The sequence below is a fragment of the Neopelma chrysocephalum genome, unplaced genomic scaffold (genome assembly GCF_003984885.1).
Source record: "Neopelma chrysocephalum unplaced genomic scaffold, ASM398488v2 Primary Assembly neopelma1_96671, whole genome shotgun sequence".
NCBI classification, from domain to species: domain Eukaryota; kingdom Metazoa; phylum Chordata; class Aves; order Passeriformes; family Pipridae; genus Neopelma; species Neopelma chrysocephalum.
Genome location: NW_020925316.1, coordinates 1344990 through 1370862, shown reverse-complemented (window position 1 = coordinate 1370862; position 25873 = coordinate 1344990). Strand labels below are relative to the sequence as shown.

Here is a 25873-nt window from a genome sequence, read left to right as displayed (position 1 = left end):
CCTAAACCATGACAATGGGGAAAGGCACCAGCCGAAGGAGTAAAGTCCTCTTTACTTTTAGTAAACATCTTCTCTGCAAATAGAAAAGCATAACAACTCTCATCTGCTTGTACCATGCTGTAGGAAGCAGGGTGGGAGTGCTGTGTGGGTATTTCTGACTCCTGCCTGTACAGATCAAAACAGAGTTTTGTGGTAGCAAATTTGTTTTTCTTGAGCTGGCAGACCTGCAAAGCTTGTCTGCCTAGTGTTTGATGTTCAAAGTTATGTCAGCAGGGCATACCAAGTTCTGGTTCAGCCTCTGAAGGCAAATAGAAAAATGGAGAAATGGCATTCAGTGCTGACCACTTTCTCTTCCAGGAGATCCCTTGTCTTTGCCATGAAAAAAAAAAAAAGAGTAAAGAATATGAAAGCCCTACCCTATTTTATTTTATTTCCAATGGATGATTTCCAACGTAATGTCAAAGCAGAGAGGTACTTGGCTTTTTAATTTCTGAGTCCAAAACCTTTGCTTTGTCTGGGTTTCCTTCTGATGTCATCCATTCCCTCTCCAATGCCTCTCTCATTTACTGCTGCTGCACAGGAGCAACTGCCATGTATTTCTTGGAGTTCTCATTTCAAGCAGCTTTTGAGCTCTCAAAACATCTATTAGTAGTTTGTCCTTCCTGCTCCCTGGAGGAGAGGTAGAGTGCACCTGAGGAGACCCAAACTATTCTTCTACCTGAAGGCAAGAAGTGAATGCAATGTCTTGTGATCCTGCGACATCTTCAGGTGTTTCAGTGTCATCCTTCATTGAGACTAAGAAATGTCTGTGTGTTCTGTCCATGAAGGAGATGGGGAGGTCATGATCTGCAATTCAGATAGTTCAGAGTTAAGCCTCCATTTTTCTATCTACTGCTTCACTTCAAGCATATGATTTGTCAGCTGGCTTTGGAGGGGGTTTATATAATTTCAGTATAGCAAAAGTCTTGCTTGGTCAACTGCTCTTCTGTTTTAACCTCTCAAGCACATACTATATTAAAGGCACAACCTCCGTTTAGTAATTGCACTAGCTACAAATGAGACTTTAAAGTTACCTCAGTTGCAGGCGTCAGCGTTGAAAACAAAAGAGGTTTGCATTGACATGGATTCACCTTTCAGGGCCAAGGAAGATACTTTTTGAAGAAGGTCTTCAACCTGACTTGACAGAAATTACTTTAATGGTGGGTTGTGCTGCCAGAAGCCACAGAGATGCCACTGAGTTACTGGAAGGATTTGCCATCTTATTGCGCAGGATGGACATGGTAGGGTGGTGCACAAGCTTGAAAGGCAAAAAAAAAAGTCTTTAAGGTTGACAGTGACATGAACGAAAAACTTATATTCCCCTCCCTACCCCACCCCACCCCCTGTGTCAGTTCATTCAAAGCAACATTTAGGAAACTGAATAATCATTTACCAAGAAAATAGGCTCACTAAAGTTCTTGTTTTGAGGCTGATGACTCAATAATTACTATTTGAGAAAAAGAGTCAACTGTGTGTGAGGTGAGAGTAGAAGAGATGCAGTACTGTGGTCACTGAAGCTGTGTGTGTGCGTGGTGAAAATGGAAGAAATGGACATTTCTGTTAGTTTCTGGAACTTGTGTGAGTGTTCCATGAAGACAGAAAAATTTATTTCCACAACGCATCTTTTGGAAGTATCTTTTGTGGTGTATAGCACTGGAACGTATTCATTGTTCCTCAAAGAGGTCACAGTTGGATTTTTATTACTATTTCAATAAACATGCTTGTTATGTAGCAAAATAGAATCAAATTGGCTTTTTGCTTACTCTGCATTTGTTCTGGTGGAAGAATATAGGGTTGTCTGCAGGATTTAGCTCTAAAGTCATGAAGATCTAGGACTTTCTTCCTTTTCCTTTCTCAGGTACACTAAGGGATTAATGAGATCTGTGTTGAAAAATCTATCTGCCCCCGGTGAAGAGAGAAGATAGAAATCCCCAAGACAGCTGGCAGTCCCACAGCTGTCTCTCCTCCCTTCTCCATAGGTTTCTACAGGGCCTCCTGCCTGCACCAATTTCATCTCCAGGGACAGTGCTCACCTCTGTGCCTCAGGGACAGGAGGTGCATGAAAAGGCTACCTGGATAACATCCCTCTCCTGCTTGGCCCCTGACGTTGTTCTGCATGTCCTCGTGCTTTCTTACATTTTGAAACCTCTTTCCTAGAAGGCCCTTGCCCTGGATAGAAGCAATGTTGTGGCATGGCTGCAGGCCACTGAGGGATAATTCTTTGCTGCTTGCTTCCTGATGCTCAGCCTTGTGGATACACTTGGCCTTCCAATTGCATTTTGGATTTACTCTCCTTCAACAAGGAGAGAGTAATATCAGAGTATGTGGTAGCTTGACTTCCTTCCTATTGTCACGTATACACACACACACAAAAGTAAAGGGAATGCATATTAGTTATAGGCTATTTGGCTTCTACAGAACATGGAGATTGAAAATGGTCCTTCACTGAGGGTAATCTGCATCTGATCCTTGGCTATTTAGCCAGTGTTTTGCACAAAATGAGTTGTTTGGGTTTCTATCTTGCCAGCAGAAAAGATTGGCTTGGTTCTCTCTGGAGGGGGGAGGGGTCAATTTAAGTAAACAAGCAGAGCGAAGTACTTAACTTGCAATAAGTAATGTAGCATTCTTTTGATGAACACTTCAGCTTTCAGCCTATTCATCCATCAAATACCTGACTGCTGCATTCACCTTGTGGTGCTCTGTGGTACTGTGAAAGAGCTGAAGGCTTTCAGGTACTCAGCATTGGCCTTGCTTGCCCCACCAAGTAGTGTGAGAGGTGCAGATAAAGCTTTATGCACTCCAGAAATAGGAGCTTTTAAACACATTCCAGAGAACACAGTACTGATTGATGCTGTTTCCTGTGAGATTTTCCTTTTATTTAAATTTTTTTAGTTCTTCACTCTCCTCCCTCTCCCCTCCCTCTGTTCCTGTCTCTCCACTCTCTTTCTTTATTTATAACTTTGTCTCCATGGCATTGCCCCGGTACAGCTGGCAGGCAAGATCAGCACCTCTGAAAGCCAGCCCAACCACCAGGATAAGACGTGGGAGCCTGAGTTGTGGGAGGACTGTGGGGCCATCACAGTCAAGACCGCCCTGTCCTGCAGCACTGGGGGCCCCATCTCGCATGCCTCTGAGCTGGATCAGGCTGCCAGATTTTCCTGGCAGAGAAATTCCAGGCCTGTTTCCAGAAAATAAAGTGTAGACACCTTCCTGCAAATCGTTGTCATAGGCATAAATACCCAGTACATAGAGATTTACTCCTGTAAGAAGAGAAATCTTTTTTTCCTGAGCTTTTGGAACCAGGTTGTGAAATGACACAAGTAACTGTTCCATTTTTACCTGCCCATAGAAATACCATGAGTTTTTTCCAGTGTGCATTAAAAATAGACATATTTAAACCGTAAGAGTAGATCTAATCAAACTGTTACTGGAAATATGCTTTGAGGATTTGACCTCTTACATTTCTTTTATGGAGACTGATGTTGATTTTACAAGCCAACATGGTTTAATTAACAGGGTGCTTTTAATTCACTATGCTTTTGCTGAATTGTTTAGGTTTTCTTCTAGGTTTTGAAGTGCTTTAGGCTTTTGTTTCTTCATTTGTTTTGCTGAAATTGCCTGTTTCATACCCTCCAGCCCATCTGCAAGTTGATTACATTTAGAAGATATGCTGAATTCCTTAAAAACTGAAATACTAGGAACTAAAAAAAAAAAAAAAGAAATCAGTAGGAGTCCCCCATTAATTTTAGATATGGAACTTTAATTTTTTCCCTTGAAAAGTTTAGAAAAGAGTACAATTATTCAACATTAATGCCTCTAATTGATATATCTCTCTGATTGAAGGAGAGACGTGTCTCAACAGGAGGAGTAGTGGGTACCTTGCCTGCTGGGTAGGCAGGCATTTGCTTCCCAGCTTCCCTGCCTGTGATGATCCAAGAGAGAGGGAAGCCGAGATGCAAAAGAGCCTGCTGCCCTTGGCCACTGGCCAGCATAGGTCAATTTACTGTTACTGCTGAGATTTTGGGGTGCTAAGGGTTGGGTTTCTTGTTTAGGGTAGCTCCCTCTGAGTCCACCAGAGCCCACAGAAATCAACAAGGGCTGGGACATATCCTCTGGTTAATGTTGCATATCTTTCAAAGTTCCCCAAAATTTTCATAGTTTTATGAAGACTGTAACTTCTCAGTGTTCTGGGAAACTCAACACCAAAATTTTAAACATTATTTTATTTTAATGTAGTTTTCTCATACTTCCAGTTCCTAAGTTCAAGACCCAGTTGATCATCAGTAATTGAAAAAGCGGATTGCACAGAAATAATGGCCGGTTAAGGCTTGATCTGTAAAGAAATTGCTCCTATTTGAGTATTTACCATCAGAAGGGATGCTCAGCCAAAGATATAGCAACTTTCCAGGATACAGTGCATACAACAGTGTCTCACATTTCTAACACCTCCTCCATTTAAAATGAGTGGAGGGAGCTGGCAGAAGCACAATTTCTGCATTTGTCTGTGTAAACACAAGGATTTCACTGCAAACATTGTTGAAATCTTAGCAGGGACAGAAACCAGATTTTCAAACCTGGACTTGACCTTAAAAGCAGTGATGAAATGTACTAAAACTCTGACTGTTATCCATTCATAAGCTTTGTACTTTATGCATTTCACTTTGAAACAATATGCTTTCCCCCCCAAAGTTTGCAGAGTGGTCTCCTGCATCCACAGGCTGAGTATTAAGAGTTACCCTTAACTCATACAGTAGAGGGAATCTTGTAAAGTGTCAGTTGTGGGGTGTCTCCATGGTACATTGGACTGTTGAATGCAGATTTCCCCAAAAATAACAAAAATTACCAAAGAAAATATTAAACTTGCCAGAGGTTTTACTAGAGAAGTTTGATATCCTTCTTTCCATTTGAAGTTTAAGTTCACTGCCTCTTTTTGCTGTGAATGCTTTCAAGCAGAAGAGTGAAATGTCTAATGGATGCAGCATTAGACATTTCATTGAGCATCTCTTCAAATGTATGTTAGAAAGCAGAAGGGACGACAAGCAAAAAAGTCAGCCCAAGCAGAAGGCTTCTGGTAGTGTTATAAAGAGTTAAATTGAGGGTTTTTTTAATCAAAAGTAGTGTTAGTACAGTGCCTAGAAAAGGCACTAGTATCCTGATAGAATTGCCTGTAAAGCTAAAGGCATGCAATTTTGCAGGCAACATTTTGCAGTAGTGTGATATAGTGGAGTTCTGTGTGTGCTGAAATCTGTGATAATAAGAGACGGATGTTGCCACATCTTGAAACCATCTCCTCCACTTCTGTGACACAGACTGACCACTTTCAAAAAAAGACCAGAAAAGTCCACGTGCTTGGAAGACGGGTAGTATATTTTCTTTGTTTAAACACCTCTATCTTTCATGCCCCAGGAAAATAAAACACAAGTGCTTGAAAACAACAGACACATTGCCAGAATTTTAAAGAGCTCCGAGAAAAGATTTTCTAGGCCAGCGATAGGTTTGGACACTTCATGAACCCACATGAGAGATATCAGGAACAAAAATATCTGGAAATATTTAATGATTTTGTAGCTCACTTCATGTATGAATTGTTCTTTAATTTAAGTGGAGAAATTGTATTAGAATATTTTCATCCTTTTTGATTAAAAGGTGAGTATGCATATTGCAGTTTGCGTCCTCGGAGTGAGGTTTTTCCAGGCGATCCCTCATCGTTGTGAGCACAGCTGCCCTCTTTGTGGAAGTGTCTTCTGTCTCCAGGACTTGCTTAGAATTCATCACTACTAAGTGATGCTGTCATGTTAAGAATAAGGCAGATTTTTCTGACACGTCAAGACTAAGGAAATTTAACAGAAAATAAACCCCCTTGTGGTTCCAGCTGGTCCTCAGATATCAAAGGGGATGGAGATGGCTGGGCTTAGTTTCTGGATCTTAGCCAATTCAACACTAAGCAACAGAAATACAGAGCCAATGCAGCACTCTTATGTCCAGTCATTTTCAATAAGAACTACCACAATTACAGACTAACAAGTAGTATGATACTATGTGACACACTATAAGCCTGGTCACTCCCAGTGAGTCCTCATGGCCAGAGCAGAACTCTGGTGGCGTTCAATAAGTCTCATAGCCAGGTGCAAAATAGCAACAGAGATGCAGGTTCTTGTTGGCTTACTCGTGATAAATACACTCTCTGTGGAAGCACACGTGTATACTTAAAATATGAATAATACAGAGGGCAACAAATGCATTAAATTGCAAGATAAGTATACCATGCTAAAAGTATGACAACAGACACAAGCCAGCTTTCTGAATTTCCCAAAGAAGCACTTGGTTTAGCTGAGAGCTGAGTGTTCAAGTCTTACCCAATAGGCTTCCCTGTGGGTGAGGACATCACAGAATCACAGAAATGTGGAGTTGGAAGGGACCCACAAGGATCATCAAGTCCAGCTCTTAGCCCTACATAGGACCATCCCCAAGAGTAACAGTTTAAGACAAGAGGGTAGACAATGATAAAAATAAACGAGTGCTTATTTTGCTAATACTCATTTTCGGAAAAATATGTGCTGAAAATGCGATGAAATGACCAAAAGTACAGTATGACAGTCTGAAAGTTCTGCTTGATGTTCCCTGTTCACTGCCCTGTATTCTCACGCACATAGATAGAGTATTAATGAATACAGTTACAATATCGGGGTTTGGATGGCAGGACAAGAGCAAGAACACTGATGCCAATAAAGATTCTTGTAGTGTCACTGGGTGGCTAAGGAAGCTGAATGTTGATTAATTTTGAAGGGCAAGTAAGCAGACACATCCCTTGATGCTTGCCTCTCCTAGAAGATACCAGAAACAGAAAAATCTGTGCTCTTCTTCTCCCTTCACAGTTTGTAGAACAGCTAGTAAGAGTGCAGCAGATCTGAAGCTTACAGTGCTGGTTGGTTTGGCTCCTTATTATTTGAGGTACAGCTGTGATCATTCTCCAGGCCACAAAGCCTGCCTGTTAAAGACAAGCAGCTGGAGGCATGGGCTTTTCCTACAGCACTGAAATGACCCCTCTGCCTTGCTGCATTCACCCCTAATTTTGCTAGCTTGACTTTGTTATGGCCACTGCTCTGACCTCTGTAGAAAAATGAAGAGAAGCCAACAAGTATCATCAGGAGCTTCAAATGAAGTCCAGCAAAGACTGATATGAGTTTGCATCAGGGCTTTTCCTTTGTGCATCTCCCCTGTGCACTGGTGCTGTGTTCAAGTTTACCTCAGTGTTGCCTCAATATTCTTTCCATTGTTAAAACATTAAAAAAAAAAATAAAGTCACCTCTGATTGGCACCTTCAGTACATTGCAGAATAATTAGGGAGATTTTATTCTTTTCTGAAGAAGGAAAAAAAAGCTGTGTATTTCATTTAGAACACCAGAAGGACTTCTTAGAAGCAATTAATTTGCTGAGTGGAAGGATTTTGCAAGCAATTTTCTTACAATGTACTAATAGCTTTTTTGTCTCTTTTTTTTTAAAACCCGAAAATTCCTCAGTGGAAGGACTTTTTTCCGGAAGGTCTCAGATTATCTCATGTAGCTTCCTGTTTGCTTTAGGTGCAAGCCCTCAAGTATCTGCTAAAAAAAAAAAAAGGCAAAAAAAACCGCAGTCATGCAGAAGTCTTCCAAATTCATGCATCAGCTTGTGTGTTCCAAAATAATCTAACTTAATACTTGAGCAATGCTGAATTAAATCAATCAGAATGATCCCACAGGTACTATTTGGGGTGTGTGTTGGCGGAGGAGTACTCAGTGTAGGTGCTTTGATTAGCTGGCATTGCAATAAAACATATTCCCGTTGTCCCCAGGTTCTGCTTCCTGGACATGTGCTAGTACTATTGAGCACTGCTAGTGAGCACAGCCTGTCTGTTTGTCTGCTCAGTGCTGTATGCTTTTTTAACATGGAGCAGTACAAAAGCTGGCAGTAGGAATTTGAGGAGCTTGGGCTTTTTGATCCTCTTGGCCCTGTTTCACCCCTTCTGCTAGTCTGTCAATTTACTGCCTCCTCAGCCCCATAGCTGAGCTGCAGACATGTGCAGCTGCTGAAGGTAATGCAACTAGAAGTTGCCTTTGTGGTTTGGTATCGGTCTTGGTCCTTTGGGTGACAACTCTATTCCGTCAGGGGAAAACTGATGTTGTTTGGTTTTCTGTTTCACAACCCTGCATCCATGATCACAACCCAGTATTGTTCAAAGTGAAAAGATGCAATACAGTAGATGGCCTAGACATACCAAGACCTTTTTTTGAGGACTGATAACATTGCCAGACCTTCTTGTTTTCCACAGAGCATGGAAAAGCCTTTTGTTTTCCTTTTAGAGGCTGGCTTTCAGTGCAGCTGTACCATTTGCAACTGTTTGTTTTTACAACTGCTTGTGAGAATCAGTGGAGTTACATTTTCTTTGATGGCTGTCTCCTTGCTTGTATTCTGTCACCTCTCTTGGAGCAGACATCCCAGCCCTGCACCTAGAACCTGTTCCCACAAAGCGATCAGGTGTGCACAAGTTTGGCTGAGGGAGTGCATAGCATGTGTGATCAGTCAGACAGGATTGGATAACTATAAGGGCCATCAGACTACACAGCACAAATTAGGCTTGCCTCTTGGATGCCACTGCTTTGTCTGCTTTTAGTCTCAGGCATTCCAAGTGTAAAGTAAATGCTTTCACAGGTGTCTTCTGTCTCTGGCAGCCATTGGTGTGATTTCACTGTATGTAGCTGATCTGCCACATCTGATGGAACTGTTATTAATGGTTATTTTAAAAAGTTCTGTCCTGCTTTACATAATGGTGATGTGCATTTTTACCAGATCATCTCAATCTGTGTCTTAGTGTATTTTGAAAACTTCTAGATGGTTTCCTTTTCATCTGGCAAAGATTTTACACTGAATGGCATTTAAATCCCTTATCCCTTGAGGACTGAAGTCCCTGGCAAGTGGAGAGTGCTAAAAGGGAAGAATTTTCAAGCTCTTGCCCTCCAGAAGCAGCATGTTCACTAGCAGGTCCATGGGGAGCCCTTCCATGAGCACAGCCACAAGCTCTGCCCTGGCAGCAGCTTGCTTTCTCTATGTCACTGTGAGAGACAAGCCTTTAGTCTGAAGACAGGTGACAGAAGAAAATCATTGCTGTCATCTTTGACAGTCTTATTAGAGAGGCCAAGAGTTCAGTGGGAACAGAGACAGCTCACTCATGCCCAGCAGCAGAGGACCCAGGACAAAGCTGAGCTGCAGGCAAGAAAGCAGCAGTGTTATCACCTCCGCCTTCTTTGCATGGTAGATAGGGGCTGGATTTAAATGACCTTTGTCTGGCACTTCTCATGAACACCCCTGAAAGAGATGAAGGTGGCTGGGAATCAGCCCAATTTTGGCATGGACAGTTATTTCAGTATTCTGCTGCTATACAGTTGCTCCTTCATGTGTAGATGGTAGTAAGTGAAAGAGAAGACTTAGTGCCTTTTTTTTTTACTTCATCATTGTTGTTCCTTGTTATCATAGCCAAAATCTACAGTCTTTTATAGGGACACTGGAGCAAACTGTCTGCCAGAGGTCAAAGGCGTCACATACTTAGAAACACGCAGACTGAGCAAGCTTCAAAATAGCATGATAGTGCTCTTTTTTGTGGTTTCAGAGGCTATTTATGTAGAAATCTTTAAGCCAGTGGTGCTAACACAGTGCAAGCACTATACTTGGATGCTTTTAGGTGCCATACTTTTCTTAGCAGGGTTAAATTTAGAACAGGAGAGGAGACTGCCAAAGGTAGAGGGCTGTTCCTGTAAGCCAATAGAAACACAAGGATCAGTTCAGTACGCCAAATCAAACTCACATCTGCAAAAATGCAGTGATTTTGGGAAAGCTTAGTCACAGGGAGAGGACATATCACTCGCCTAACCCAGAAGCAGTTTTAATGGTTAACCCTCTAAGTGGGTGAGACTGGGATTCCCTCATTTGTAGTGATGAGAATGCAGCTGCATTCCCAGGGCCCATCTAGATGTGTACTGGTGAGAGAAAGAGCTAGCTGAAGATGCACCTTTTTTTCCCCAGTATAATGCATGATTTGGCAACGTGATTCTTGATGGTATGAGTTGAAATAAAGGCTAAATTTTGTTAGTGCTGCATTCTGTGTTTGCCTGAAAACTTTAAACCAATATAGATTCTGTAATGGTAAATAAAAGAGGAAATCACAGAGAAGCTGCCACTGGAATCTGTCTATCTACCACCAGCAATGAAACATTTCCAGACCTGTTCACTGAATTTCCCATTTGAAGTATGGGAAATACTGTTGCTATCACAGTAAAATTATATGCTGCAGGACAGCAAACACCCTTCTGATGGGGAGAAAAGTACCTATTGTACACTTTTGCAGTGCTTCTCTCTCAGAGATTAGCGTCATAGAATTTGATAAAACAATGAACTATCCTTTTCCCTTACATCTAAGACCAAAGTTCCAGAATGAGGGCATCTTGTCCAGACAGGGAAAATCAGATGTTCCAGAGGAATCCAGAGGCACCTATGAGACCCAAGAGGTAGCTGCATCCTTTTAAACCATGTCTCATCTTCAGTGTGAAAATATAGACCAAAAATTATGTTTTCTGCCCAAATACACTTCCAGCTTCATCTAGATAGCTTTAAACAAACACATATAAAATTAAGTGCTAAAACCTGGAATTTACCCTTCTGATAACCTTTAAGGATATACTTACCGCAATCAAAATAGGGGTAGTTCTTCAGTCAGTGCTTTTCTTGAGAAGTGCAGTGTCTTTCTGCTATCCCTTGGTTCTGTCATTGCTGTTGGTAGATGCTTCACTGGTAGTCTGGTAGCTAAGTAATGTCCATATGACCTCGACACTGCTTGGGTGGTGAGGTGTACAGACAGCTTGGTACAGTGCTGTTGTTCATGTACAGTCTGTCCAAGGCTGCTTCTGGCCTAAGACAGCAGTTTCATTTGTTAACATTCAGATGAGGAGTAGAAAGTCTTTTAGGGGAAAAGGTTATCCTAACATGTCCTAAGACAGGTAGATTTTTCCAAGAAGATTTATCCTACAGTGACAACTTATCCATGAGGGCTTTTCCCTTGTTGTCTGCTTCACTCTAGAGCTCGTGCTCTTCATTTTCCCAGAAAGGCACAGCTACCACGGTGGATTCTGCTCCTTAAAACCATTTTGTGTAACTTGTCTTGATGCAGTTCCATCAAGGGTTGTCTACTGCAGCTTCACCAGGTAGTTATAATCAGATAAATGTCAGTATGGCTATGTAAAGGTAAAAGCACACACAGTTTTCTTGCAGTTGAGACAGAGTTGGTATATAATGCAGTCATTTTCAGTATCTCTACCCTTTGGTAACACTTTCTCCTATTTGCAATCTGGTATTAGCATGGGAGAAACAAATTTTATTCCTATTAAGGAAACAGATAGAGGCTAATATTTTTCTTCTAATATTATTAATTTCCTTTTATATAAGAATCAAAGCAATCCTTTACATATTAAGTTGCATCCACCCATGCTTCATTTGGAATCTTGTGTTGCAACTGGAGCTTATCCAAACATAATACAGTAACACTTAATGTCCTTAACAACAAAGAAAATACAATTAAACAATCTTGTGTACCAAAGTTGTTTGAAATCTGCTAAACAAACTGTATTGTTTGAGCATAGCATTGTGATCATGCCTGGGAAAGTACCTGAGTGCCATGGGGGGTATACAGATTTCTGTTGGAAAAGTGGGCAGAACAGGGCTTTTTCAACATGGCTGTGAATAATTTTTCTGTGATTGGAGACTGCAGCTACTAGAGAAGCAGCAAGACACCAGGGTCCCAAGCACACTAAACATACCTTGCAGAAGCAGGCAGAACAGAGTCCAGTTTGTGATCCCTGCTTGTGGGGTGCCAGCTGTCCTGCTCCTGCCTCATATGACCTCTTGCAGTGAGCCTTCACCTTTGCATAGGCATGTTCACATTGCCACCAGACTTGGTCACTTCCAGCTACCCCACCTCTGGGACCTGAAAGCCTTGCCCAGATCCCTCAAGAGAGGGTCCTCTGGCTGTTCAGGGATGGGTCTGTCCCCCACCTGAAGTCCCAAGTCATGACCATGAGCAATTAGTGCCCCTAAAGACTATCCGGCTGAGTTTGGACTAGGGGATGAAAACAGGTTGCTAGGTATGGACTGAAGGTAGTTTCTTGGGCTTGTTGGAGCAGATCCGGAGAAAGGCCACAAAGCTGATCAGAGGGCTGAAGCAGAGGCTGAGAGCATTGGGGTTATTCAGCCTGGAGAAGGCTCTGGGCAGAACTTATAGCACCTGAGGGGGGCCTACAAGAATGCTGGAGAAGGACATTTTACAAAGGCATGGAGTGATAGGAAAAGTGGGAATGGCTTTAAATGGAAAGAGAGTAGATTTAGATTAGATATTAGGAAGAAAATCTTTACTGTGACAGTGGTGAGGTACTGGCACAGGTTGCTCAGAAAATTTGTGGCTGCCTCATCCCTGAAAGTGTTCAAGGCCAGGACCCTGAGCAACCTGACCTCTGGCATCCCTGCCCATGGCAGAGGGTTTAGGGCTAGATGATGTTTAAAGTCCCTTTCAATCCAAGTCTTTCTGTAATTCTATGATTCTTGTTTCTAGTTTTCCCCAGGCTTCTCTTGCTGGTTTTTCTTTGTCCTGCGTCACCATGACCCAGGAAGACCAGGATCCTACTATTATTATTATGATGTGTTCTTTTTCCAGCCAAGCTTCCAGCACTGATTTAGGACTATAGAAGCATTTGTGTTCAAAATAGAGCATAACGGCTTGTCTGGAACACTCAAAAGTTGAAAAAGACACCAAAATTTCCTCTGTGTGTCAGGTTTTTTGGCAACAGAGAAACTCCACGGGGGTCACTGTCTTTACACGGAGATAAATACTCGGATTTCTCTGGCAACAGCCAAGCTTTTATTCAGAAATTAGCTTCACATATCTTTATGAATTTAGAAATCAGTTGGAATCCTGACCATTGGCTTAGTTTCTCTCTTTGCAGGGGGGCGGTGCACTGTCCCTCTGCTGCAGTCCACTAGGTCAGTGACAAGTTCCATTTTCCTTGATTTGAGAGATTCAGATGAGTGCAGATAAATTGCCATGGACTCAAGCTTTTGCTTTTACTTTTGGAAAGTGTTTTGCACATGCTGTCTTTGCAGGGTGTTCTTTAAAACCATTGCAAGTGTATTTGTGAAACCAAGGGCCATTCAAACTCCTTTGATTTGCAGGTGTCGGTTGAAAAACAGTCCTGGCCTCCTCCATTTGCATTAGCACTTGAGTTCTCCTTCAGAGATGTCAGCCATGGAGTACGTGGGGGCAGCTGAATCAACTGGCCAGAGACCAGTAAACTCATTTTGCAGGACTGTGAGCATCAGGCAGGGAATGACATAAAGAGATTGTTAACCTGGGCTAGTGTTTGATGAGCACCCATGAAATAAGCAGTCAGTTCTGGCAGCTTGCTACTATCCAGTCTCATTTTCTCTTGAGTTTGTCTTTTTTGTTTTCAGTCCTGCCCAGGCTTTTCTGTCTATTTGCTGTTTCAAACTTCAGAAGCCTCAAATACTACGGGGATATGCAAGTCCTTGGAGACCCATGTGGTATTGGTAACATCTACAGCTGGTGCCAAGGTCCAGAGACAGGCCACTCAGCATCCAGCTAGGAAGACACACAGCAGATAGGACCTCCAGAAGGAAAGTCAGAGGCCAAGTGTCAGCATACCCTGCCTCCAGCACATGGCAGCAAGCACTCAGGGCAGTAAGCACTCAGTCCTGCTGGAAGTGAGCTCACCAAAGACACCTCCAGCAGCTATGTACAAGTCCTACAGAGGAAAACCTGCTCTTCATCACCTCTGGTCTGGACTTACAAACTGAAGCAGAAAGAGAAGACAAAAGGCATTGATCCCCTTGAGATTAGGGAAGGCATGATGGCTGCAGATGCAGTCCCACTGACCACAGTGTTTTCTGTCTGACAATCTCTATACTCAGAGATGGTAGTCATGCAACAAGTGGTACCAGTCAAGTTGTTGGCTAATGGTTGTTGTCAGCACCCTGTGAAACACCACGATGACCTCAGGTGTTTCTCCAGTTGGCCCTGTGTGTAGTATGTGTAGATGCCAAGTGTGTCTGGTTTAAAAGAAACCTACAGATTTCACCAAAGAATTTGTGAGTATTTAAATGATAAACTGTCAGGAGCAATGTGGTGATGTGAGCATTGGAAGAGAACAGGTAGAGCAGAGGCCAGACCTGTAGCCTGGTCTATGTGCCGGCAGAAGTATCAATTGTGGTCAAGACTGTATGTCCATTTAGGAAGAGTTTTTTATTTTATTTTTTCTGAAAATAATAAAGGTGATGTGGATTGGAGTGATGAACAGACACAAGTGAAATACCAAATATTAAAGCCCAGAATGAGGTCATGCTAGCATACACTGGGCATCACTCTTTGTGGTCAAGGCTTGCTGCTCCTCCCAGTCCAGCCAGAGCACAGGCAGAGCCCCAAGGCTGCTTTCATGTTCAGTCATTTACATGTTTTAAACCAGATAAATGTTTCAAGATGGAAGCAGACAGGTTCCTCAGAGAGGGGGTGATTTGTTGACAAAGATAACCATGCCTAAAACACCAAATAAATTCTGTGCAGACAGGTGAAGACAAATGTTTGAAGCAGACACGTTCTGTATTCGTGCTGGGAAGAGGAAATGTGTTTTTTAGCAAGACACGATTTCTCTGTTCCTACATGATCCAGCCATTATTTTGTGCAAAGTCTGACCAAACTCAACAGCTCAGATTTTCAGAACAGGATTCAGGAAGCAGTTGGAGTGTACATGTGTGTATAGCTGTGCAGAAGATAGGAAATCGGGGATTGGATGCAATACTAGCAGAAACAGTTTCTTTTAAAATCCCTTTACACCCTGGGTGCAGTAGACTCAAAAATCTGGCAAACCTTTTCATGTGGAGTTGAGATACTTAGTAAAGCTGAGGTTGGGATTTTATCCATAAGCTGCACATTCAGAGCTGCTCAACTCATGGGAGACTAGAACAGGGATCCCAAAGATGGGGCACATACGGTGTTATTAAAGACAAGCTGGTGGCTCATATCACCAGCTCCTCCTGTATCCCCCCTAGTTGTGTATTTTCCCTTATGTGCTCATGACCTCCTGCTTCAAATCATCTTAGAGAAGTACATGTAAGGTAGTGTTTCATGAATAAGAATGTAGATTTTATTTACCTTTTTTTGTTTCTTATTTCCTGTTTTACACTGCTGAGATATCCCCTCTTTCTTTCATACACAGTCCCACCAGAGAAATTTTAGGTTTGAAACCCAAAGGTGCCCATAGTGTTAAAGTCTCCCAGACATATGTCAGAGAATGCAGCATTTTGCACTCAGTTACAAACTGCAGAAGGAGTGTGCTATGAATCTCTCACTCATTCAGAATTCATCCAGTTTCCTTGAATAAAGACACCTTCAATAAATGAGGCTGTTTTGATATCACCATTTTCAACAAGGCCACTCTTACTGCTACTCTGTAGGCTGCTCTCTCCCACCTGGGGTATTTTCCAAGGACTTTCTGTCACTGTCATCCTTCTCAAGTGTTTTGCCATCTGTGGATGGAGAGGCAAGCCTTTCATATATGAAATTCCGCAGAATTTGCCAAGTTTAGCATATGATTATTTTACATTTATTAATCTGGTCCATATTGTGGTAGTCATATTTTACTTATTCACATGAAAATTCCATGGGTGGAAGAAAACATTACACCAATGTTAATTATTTCCAGCAGAAACTGTAAAACCCAGCAACATCTGTGTTTTCATCCACCAAGAACTATCAGCTATATTGTACTAATGTTGTGGCAAAATTGGGGAAAATTATGTCAGACCAGAATTAGAAAAACTACTCCTACATCTGTATGTTTACAGCATGATAGATGAGCTTTGTGATTGTTTGCATATATAATAATTCAGCATTCATTTTAGATTTCATGGTCTAATATTTGTGTCAAGGGAAAACAATATATAGTTGCAAATAAGTACTACTGCATCTATTGCATGCAGTACTTCTCTCTATTCATGCTATGCGCAGGATAATACTCAGTGTGATAAGGAGGGTCATTGATACAGCTTGCAGATGGCTGGGACATGAAGGAGTGCAGTTGTGCTGCAGCTGATGAGCTTGCTCCTCAGCTAGCATAGCAAATGGCTTTCCCTGACGAGGGTAGGATTGCACCAGGATGTGGAAAATGCCAGGCATTTCTGTAGCCCTTTTTGGCTATAGTTTTTTTAAATAAAACAAATCATCCCCCCATAGCATTGCTTTCAGCATAAAGAAAAACCCTTCTCCCTTTTGATAGTAGTGATAACAGTGATGCTCAGTGTCCTTTCCTCTCTCCATCACCATTGTGCCAGAGGAAGTGGTGGTGCAGCTGCCTGCCACAAGTGCCATTCTGAGGGCAGGAGGGGATTTGGAAAGGATAACGGGTGGACAAGAGCAGGTGGGCAAAAGAAGCAGATTATACATGATCCTGCAGTTCAGCTAGAATGGATCTTTTCTGTCTTTGATATGATAGTGCCTTATCCTGTTTCTGTAATCTTAACAAAACTGCAAACACAAGAGAGATTTTTTTTTTCCCTTTTCTCCTCTCACTCCCTAAAAGAGGCCCTTTCAATATTTTTCCCCTCCATGCAGACTGAGGAATTTGCAGGGGGAGTGTGAGCTCATGCCAGAAATCACTGTCAGGGTTAACACACAAGATAGATAGAACAGGGCACATGAAAGGGACGTGATATGGTTAAGCAGGAGAAAAAGGGTGATTCAGAATAGGTGTGTACTGACAAAGAGCCAAATCCTTCCAGATCCTCCAAGGGACAGCAGTGTGTGACTTGGCAGAAGCAGAAGTGCTTCTTTTATTTTGCTGTTTTGAGTTAGAGGAAAATAGATGTTCATGGAATAAACACAGACTTAGGTTGCCCAAGGCAAAAGACAAAAAAAGAAAAAAAAAGAAAAAATGTGCTGCTTAGGAAACACTTCACCTGCTAACATAAGAGGTTTCGTGAGTAGCCATCCAGTCTGGTATCCTAGTAATGAGTGACTGGTCCATCAGTGTTTATTCTCATGTAGCTTATTTCTTTTCTGCTGCTGTTTTTTGGAATTGTTTTCTCTTTTGTTCTTCTACTCACTCATTTTTGTGTGATTTATCATGGTTGGTTTCATATGCCTACTGCCTACAACAGTTTTTACTCTCTTGCAATCAAATCTTGCTGTCAGGCCACGTCACTCTTACCCAGGGGTTTCTAAGCATCCAGCTACCATGGAAAGACTCTGCGCTGGTGCACCAGATATGGGTTCAAGACAGATGTGTTGTAGTCATATCATGCTCATTGAAAAGCCCCCAGTGTTCTTCTGCCACAGCTCTGCTAGACAGATAATGCACAAGGAGTTGGAGTTTCAGTCCTGAGTGAGAAGTATAACGCAGCAGCAGAAAATTATATTAGTGTGATAACTGCTTTGTTGTAACTCATATTTCCTGCTGAAAAACATGGTTCTCAGCCTAAAGGGACCCTTTTCATCTTGTGTCCTTAAATTTTTTAAGTGCTATTCCTCTGGTTCCCTCAAGCTTTCCTGCCTAATGGCTAGCCATTGAGTCTCAGCCTGATGGGCATTTCTTCCTCACCCAGATCCTCAGGGCAGACCTTGGACATGCACCATAGGATGCAGCTGCAAGTGAACAGCTTCTTCAGCTTCATGCAGTGCCAGTGCCTCCTTAGGACTGCTGGAGTTGGAGATGACATCCCAAAGTGTTCTCTCTCCAGGCAACAGTGTTTTTCAGCCACCCAAGGAGATACAATCTGCATTTTTATTCATGCATGTTGAGCTCTCCTAGTGCCATGGTACGACAGTGGCATATCCACAAAGATTCAATTCACTGACTACAACAGATCTACTTTGTATGTAATTGTAACTTGGGTTCAACTGAGTTTGTAAAAAGTTAAGATGCACCTGAAAATTACTAACGCTGTTCTTTGGGCTGCTCTCACTTCTGTTCCTGAGCAGAAAAATACAACAAGATTTTGGTGTACGCTTAAGGCTTTCCAGAGTATGGTAGCAGGAAGCTTTTGGATATCACTGTTTTATTAGATGTGATATTTTTAGATCTTCATTCTTGGTGAAATCAATGCACAACACATTTTTGGGAGGAGAAGAATTTAACCTCACTTTTAGCTTACTTTGACAAATATTCCAAGTAAGAAGTAAAAACAAAAAAAAAATTCAAGTTTTGTTTTCCTTCCAAGGTTAACAGATGAACTTTCCTAAATCTGAAGTAATAAGAGCCTAGCATTATTGTGTTCCTTGCACTGTACCTGACTCAAACATACCCTTATAATGAGTGACACTTTCCAGTATTTTCTAGGGTATTAACAGTTAAATAACAAGTGAGCAAACCTGAGGCATTTTTGTGTCACCATTTGCAAGCACTTAATAAACTGTTGGAGCCATTAGCATGATGGGAAGTTTTGCTAGGAAAATCCCGGGGGCTAAAGTAATACAAAACTCACTAGACTGAATGGGGCTGACTTCAATGGCTTTTACTTCCCAGTCACAAGTGAGCAGTCTGTTCAGGAGCTTGAAAGAAGCCTTGCTTGCACAAAGCTGTGGTCCTGGGTATTGTGTGCTCCCCTACCAGCCACTGCTGCCTCATGGAGGAAAGCAGTTGGAAAGTCAGCCTGGTCTGAGGCTGGGGGCCAGGGCAGCGGAAAAGCCCACATTGCCCAAGCAGGTCTGGAGCTGGACAGCATGGCCTTCTTGACCCAGCTCCAGGCCAGGCATGAGCAGCAGGATGACAACTTGCACAACAGTGACTTCCTTCCAGAGCTGGCTGGGAAGGCAACCCTTTGTTTTTATCATTGTTCAGTGTAGCATGAGCTACACATTTAGTTGCTTGCTCAACTACAATCCACTTTTTCTTGAGTGCAGCCAATCAAGCCTCAGCACAGAGGTTATCAGACCTATCTGAGATACCAAGGACCCCGGAGAGGCTCAGAAACTCCACTTGAGACCAGTGTTCAGTGCAGTGGGTTGCATGTGGACTTTTCTTCATAACTTTGGTGCTTTCTCAGGAGCAAATTCCTACCTGCCTCAACCATACAGCTTCTTGTTGCTGTTTTTAATACATCAGAAATTATGTCAACAGAATGTTCTGTTGTTTCTCAACAACAGATTTTAAAAAAAAGAAGTTGGAAAATTGGAAGCTTTCAATTGCAACTTTGAACAACGCTAGGAGAGCTTTCCTGTCAGCTCCATTGTTCCCACATTGGACTTTTCTGCTGCAGGCCTGGTGAGGATGCTGTCATTGTCTTTTTTCCTTGAATGTAGATCGCATGACTTGCAGTGTTCCCGTCTCTGATGTTGTTTTCCCAAGGCAGCCTATAATGAAGAAAATACATGCTCAAGCTAGAACAAAGTCCACCGCTGCCTCACTAGCTAGGAGGCCAAATACAACATGTACAGTTTCAGCTGTGAGTAGTTGAATTTGAATGATTGGCTTGATTTCTGCAGAAACCAGCTCAACAGAGCTTCTCCATGCAGAGGGTGGACTCATTATCAGCATGGACAATCCTGCAAATAAGGAGATGCAGTTTTCTACTCTTATGGGAACGGGTACAAAGAAGGGACAAAAGACTGTAGTCCTTTGCATGGGTTTTGGGTACTCTTTTCTAGGACTGCTGGAGTCCAAAAGAGCTACCGACAAAAGCTATGAAGTGGATTCATGTGTTTATTGGTACCTCGGCATGGGAGAGTTTCATCCTCCCCATGCTGTAAAAGTGCTGCCAGACCCTAACAAAGTCACTTGATCAAAGGATTCAGTGCTTTGCACTGGAAGCTGGTAGTTCACCTCCCAGCTTCTTTTCCTTGGCGTGCTTTGTTGGTCAGCAAAGTGATAGGCATAGAGTGGCACTGTGGTGCCAATAGCTGCAAGCAAGCTCAGTTTAGGGATGCTTTTTGGTATGGAAAAGCCAATGTCTGTCACCTGGCACACCCTTCATGTTTGCAAAGCCCTTCATAAAACATTCTTCTATTTGATCTATGTACATTTGTTATCCAAACATAAAGGTGTCTGCATAGCTTACAGTCATCACTGCCTTAACTGGAAATAGCTGGCACCTTCTTGACAGGCATGCTAGACCTGCAGAGAACATCACCGAATTAAAAACAGGAGCAGTATGTTAACAAATAAATACCAGAATGACTGGAGAACCAGTTTGAAAACAGTGCCCAGTGGGTAGAGCTGGGAAGCCCTTATTGCTGCTGCCTGCACTGATCCTGCTCACTGATGGTAAGACTGGTTTCCACTTAAGTCAAGCATCTCATCCAGGAAAATCTCAGGAGCCCCATCTTTATTCTGGCATGATTGGTGTGTAAGGACTTCCCCAGCAGAGCTTATACATAAAACTCCTCTAACCTTGGAAGGAGTGAGCACCTTCCTTTAATTTAGTATTCCCAATAAAGTACCAGGCATTAGATTTCATTTCTGCCTTGAACTCTGAATTTTATTCTGGGCTTTGTTCTCCTCAGCTTTGCAAAACAGAGAAAGGAGGAGGGGTAAGAGCTCTTTGGCTTTGACACTACTGAAGCCTGAGGAGCCTCTGAATTTCGATTGAATAGAACCCTAAGAAAAGATCTGTTGAAGGACTGTATTTCAGTGCAAGAAGGATGTGTGTTTAGGACTTTCCATTACATAATGAGGCTGAAATGGATTAACAAGACCCAGGCTTTCTTTTTCTTGAGAATTGCTGCCTGCACTCTTTTTCTATTAATGATGCTTCAGTCACAGCACTTACAGAAAGGTTTTCTTTGTTGTTATTAGTTTGAGAAGTAAATTGCAGCATTGTTTCTCCTGATCAAGAGATTGATTAGTCAGAGGTCTCTAGCTGAAGGGAAAAAATGTTCCTCATTATCAAATTTAAATGCAAATGTATTTGCCAGGAAGAGTTTCAGATGGCGAGGAGGGCAGGGGTGGGGCATGGGGGTTTGCCTTGCTCTTTTGATGTGTTCCCATAACCATTTACAGGCCTTTGAAAGGCGTCCTGCTCATCAGGTCGGTGAAGAAAGAGTGTGGGAACGATGCTCTTGAAAGAGAAAATTAACCATTGCCACTTCCAGCTGGGTGCTTCTTGTGGTATTTTGATGAGTAATGATGCATTAGTATATTTGTGGAATTTGTTGTGTTTTGTCCACTCTTTCTCTTCCTAGGTGCTTTCATAATCTGCTGGACCCCAGGATTAGTCTTGCTGCTCCTTGATGTTTGCTGTCCCCAGTGCAACGTCCTGGCCTATGAAAAATTCTTCCTGCTCCTGGCAGAGTTCAACTCTGCGATGAACCCCATCATCTATTCCTACCGGGACAAGGAAATGAGCGCAACCTTCAAGCAGATCCTCTGCTGCCAGCGGAGTGAGAGCGCCAATGGCCCCACCGAAGGCTCAGATCGGTCGGCATCCTCGCTCAACCACACTATCTTGGCTGGTGTCCACAGCAACGACCACTCTGTGGTGTAAAACCACAGCCAGCCACGTGACCAACAAAGAGCAGCAGGCTACGCCACAGGGCGGGGTGGGTGCACGGGCCCAGGGAAGGTAACCCACTCACAACGTTTTCTTAAACACTAATGGACTACAAGTGCATCTTTTCCAGGGAGCCTGGCACACCAGTGCAGACCACCCCATCCACAGGACTGGCCAGGATGCAAGGCCTTTGATTTCTACTTTAAAAAGGTAGAAGGTAGATGCCTTGAGGCGGAGGTCATCGGTAGCCCGTGGAAAGCTTCACTGAGACTTTGTTGGACTTCGCTGCATCTTGGTGCCAGTCTGAATCAACTCTGATTAATTAAGCTTATAACTGCTTCACTGCATTTACACGTAGCCACTTAGTATTTTTAAAAAGGGAGTAAAGGGGATAAAAGTATGCCTATCATTTAATAGACATGTAATATGTATCACCATCAGCATGCTTGTGATGAACGTTTTCTGTGCAGGGAGTAAAACTGTGCTCTAGTCTTTGTATACTTAGCCACACTGCCATAACTACAGTAAAAACAAAAGTATTTTTTTCTAACACAGGCAACAGGAAGATGATGGAAACTGACTCTTCTTACCTTCATTACTGGCGTTAGAGAATGCATGTTCTGTGTGTATGCAGATTGTTTTAATTATGAAAAAAAAAGCTCTTTGTAAAGTCTGCAGGAAAGTAGAAAAGCATAGACTGTATTCCAATGTTTGTTTAGATTATGAAATAAACAGTACTTTAGTCACAATGTATATAAGGTTCTTCTTTGAAGTGCAGTATGAAATGTGTAACATGTGAGGGGTACCAAGTTTTTTATGGACAAGTTCTTAAGGTAGAACACATCCCTAGGGCTCTTAAAGGGCTACAATCAGGTTGGTAGATTAAAAAAAATGTATTTATGGCATTGGAATGTTTTTCTTGTTTATGGCAAAAAACATAGGCATTTTTAATGTGAAAAAAGTGTAAGTTTTTATGGAACTTTTCTTATAATTGAAAACAAAACACCTTTTGCATTTTTACACTGAGAAATATTTGTAGGGTATCTTTTAAATTGTTATACCCTTCACTTCAAAAACAGTGAGCTACTAAGAACCGAGGTACAATTTTATTTTGTGAAGTCAAGACTTTGCAACATAGTCATCTATTACAAATGACTGGACCATGCTTCAGATAATAGGCACACAGGCACATTGTTATAAATAGTTAAGCTAACAGGTGGACTTTTTCATACCAGACTGTTTTGAAGAGAAATGCCACTCGTGAATATTGGTTGCCAACAATCACTGACATTAAAAAAACTCCTTAACAGGGCTAAGTGTAAGCAAAGGTGGGATCTTGCTGATAAAAAACTTGGGACCTTTCTCTGTGAAACTGTATGATCTTCTAACAATGTAAAATATATCAAGAGTAAATTCCTGGGGCCATTTTTCTCATCATCATTTGCCTCTATACCAAAAAAACCCCAACACCCAAACAAAAAAATAAACACTCCCAAAAAACCCACAAAGCAAAATCAGAGATGTATATCCTTCAGTGTACCCTACTGAAATGTAACCTAGGGAACTATGTTCTCCCATTTGGGCAGGGAAGTAATGGAGGGGAGAGGGTCAGCCCAGGAAAATCCAGTGTTTTTAGCATCTCTTGCTTTGAGGACAAGTAAAATTGCTTGGAACAGGCAGTTTCTTGCTGAGGGAGGGAAGAGAAACAAGTGAACAAAACTTGCCCCCACTGAATAAAGTGAGAGTTTTGACACTGCTTTCAGTAAAACTGAAATTCACCTGAACTGTCAAGCTAATTTTGTGTGGATACTGTGCAAGGTGGAGTAGGCAGAAAGGATAAACATAACATTATCTGCCAGTTGACCAAGGTTTTGAATATAAACACTTGCTTTCGACAAAACAGCTCTTATTTTTCTGACTGTATTTGAGAGCAAGTGAATGTGCAGGTTGATTTGGTTTTATTCACATAACCATACTGAGAAAGTGAAGAACAGTCTGTATGAATTTCTTCTTTAAAAAGCATCTGCTTGCTAATCTATTCATCATTTTTTCTTAGTGCCTGCTTGATGGTTGAACTAGTGCAGGTAAGCAGAAGAAAGAAGAGGGTAAGACTGCCTTCAAAGACAGGGGACATCTGACTGAAAAACAATTTCTTTTTCTCAAGAATGCTTGGACTTCCTTGCTTCGCTGGATCCAGTGAGAGCACTTTTTCCTGTCTCTAACATCCCCACAAAAAAATAGAACATCATAGACACTTTATTTTAGGGGGGTTTTTTTGGTGGGCATTGTTGCTCTTTCCAAGTATCCTTTATACTGCTGAGGAGAATGGTGTTACAAAATAGCAGCAAATCATTCACCCTAGTTTACCTGCTCGAAGTGTAGTGGGTTTTGAGAAGCCATGGGTGAATAATTTCAAACCAGGAGTGCAATTGTTCAAGATATGTGGGTGGGTGCAGAGGCCCCTTGTGAGGATGGATGCCCAAGGAGGCTTTTCTGTTGTCATTGTCGTGGCAACAGCAGTTGCTGTCCAGGTACATTGATCAGCCGCTCTCCAAGGAGGCACTGAACAATTCAAAAAGCTGGACCCTTTGAACCTTTAGCAGCAGCTAAATTTCAATTGTCAGGTATATTAATCCAGGAGCACTTCTGGCAGCAGGTGGTTTTCTTCTAAACAATGAAGTGCAATGCTTTGGATCAAAGGCTACAGGAGGCAAACATTGTACAATTGCATTAGAGGAACTCACTGAGCATTTGGCTGCTGTTTAAAAATTTGGTTAGTGCTTTGTGTTGTTAACATGTTGTCTATATATCCTTGGGAAATCTGATCTATGAATTGAGTGGTTCTTTGCAAGCTAGTGAACTTAAAGCTGCAGTGAGCAAAGAGAATAAAAACCAGAGCTGCAATAGAAGGATTCATTTGCTGTCTTCTTTAGAATGGTTCCCATGCCATTTGTTTTCATCTCAGAATTTTTCTAAGTTTTACTTCTCTGTTCAGACTTTCCAGCTTCATTTTGCAGTTATAGAACTCACCTCTGTTGTGTGAAAACATGGTACAAAATACTTAGGGAAAACTCTTATTTTTACTTATCTCAAATTCTTCAAAAGGTTTTAGAAGACTTCTTAAAATACCAGCGATCCTCCCACAGTCATTAAAATTCTTCTGTTGCTGGCTGCCTCTGGTCTAAGTAAATCCTCTTGAAGTTCAAATGTAATGGTGTTTGTGTCAGCAACTGTAGTGATGGGGAGCTGTGTTTTAAAAAGAATATGGTTGATGCAATCATTTGCAGGTCAAGGAAAATGTGTTTTCCTACTTCATGTTTTTTTAGAGGCAGCACAAGTCTGAAAACTAATTGAAAAGATGGCCTTTGAATGGGGGATTATTAAGTAGAATTTTAATTCCCAGTTGCTATATAGAGAGAGTCTGGGTGACTCATTGGTCAAAAAAAGCACAGCTTTTATGTCAAAATTTGGAAGTATATTCTATGTATGTTCAACACATTGATTTTCTTGTCAACCCCTTTCTTGTTCTGTGTGTTCTGAGATATCCCGGTAGGTTCAGGCTGGCTCCTAAATGAGATACTGAAAGCTCAGCAGATAGGAGGAAGGGCAGAGCAAATAAAGGCTTTTTCAGTGATTCCTAAATCTAAGCACACCTGTCTGTCCATAGTGCACCAGTAGCAGGGTTTTTTTGAATAGTTGCCACAAGATCCAGCATTGTTTCCTTAACTCTGTCCTTCCCAAATAGTCACAGCTGTGGCACTGTTTAAACAAGCTGGCAACAAAGGCTCGTAGTAGGTTACTTGGTGAAAAGGAACTATGCTATCTTCATGGTGCAAATTAAGTCTGGTTAACTTTGATGTCAAACAGGAAAGGACGTGTTTTTATGTCCAATGTCTTGGTTCTACTTCCCCTTCTGAGTAACTTTTCCATATCATCATCAATTTCACCCAGTATGGGATTTCACTGAAATGAAACTTTCTGGGTCACTCCATGTAGTATGGCTTTTGGTTTGTACCTCTGTGATGGTCAGGGGTTTGGCCATGGCCAGTCTGGATCCTAGGAGCAATTTTTTGTGGGAAACTTAAGTGGGCTCTACTTCTAAAGCAGGTTTTATAGCTTTTTCTGAACATCTGTGTTTCCCCAGAAGTATGCTACCAGATACCATACTTAACTACTGTAAAGCCAATTGGGGTTTCTGTCTGTGACACTGCCACAGCCAGATCTGTCTTTACTCACTGCAATGTGTCCACAGACTAAAACCACA

At 42.0% G+C, this 25873-nt stretch overlaps 1 protein-coding gene across 5 annotated transcripts in view; it reads left to right on the top strand.

Moving 5' to 3' along the window:
- LPAR1 (lysophosphatidic acid receptor 1) overlaps window positions 1-24513 on the top strand; it is a 70412-nt gene extending 45899 nt beyond the window's left edge. For all 5 annotated transcript variants that reach the window (XM_027709015.1, XM_027709019.1, XM_027709016.1 and 2 more), the window contains one exon: window positions 21302-24513. In XM_027709015.1, coding sequence (XP_027564816.1) covers window positions 21302-21603 — 302 coding nt within the window. In that variant the 3' untranslated portion in view covers window positions 21604-24513. The remainder of the gene's footprint in view (window positions 1-21301) is intronic.
- The last annotated feature ends 1360 nt before the right edge of the window (window positions 24514-25873 follow it).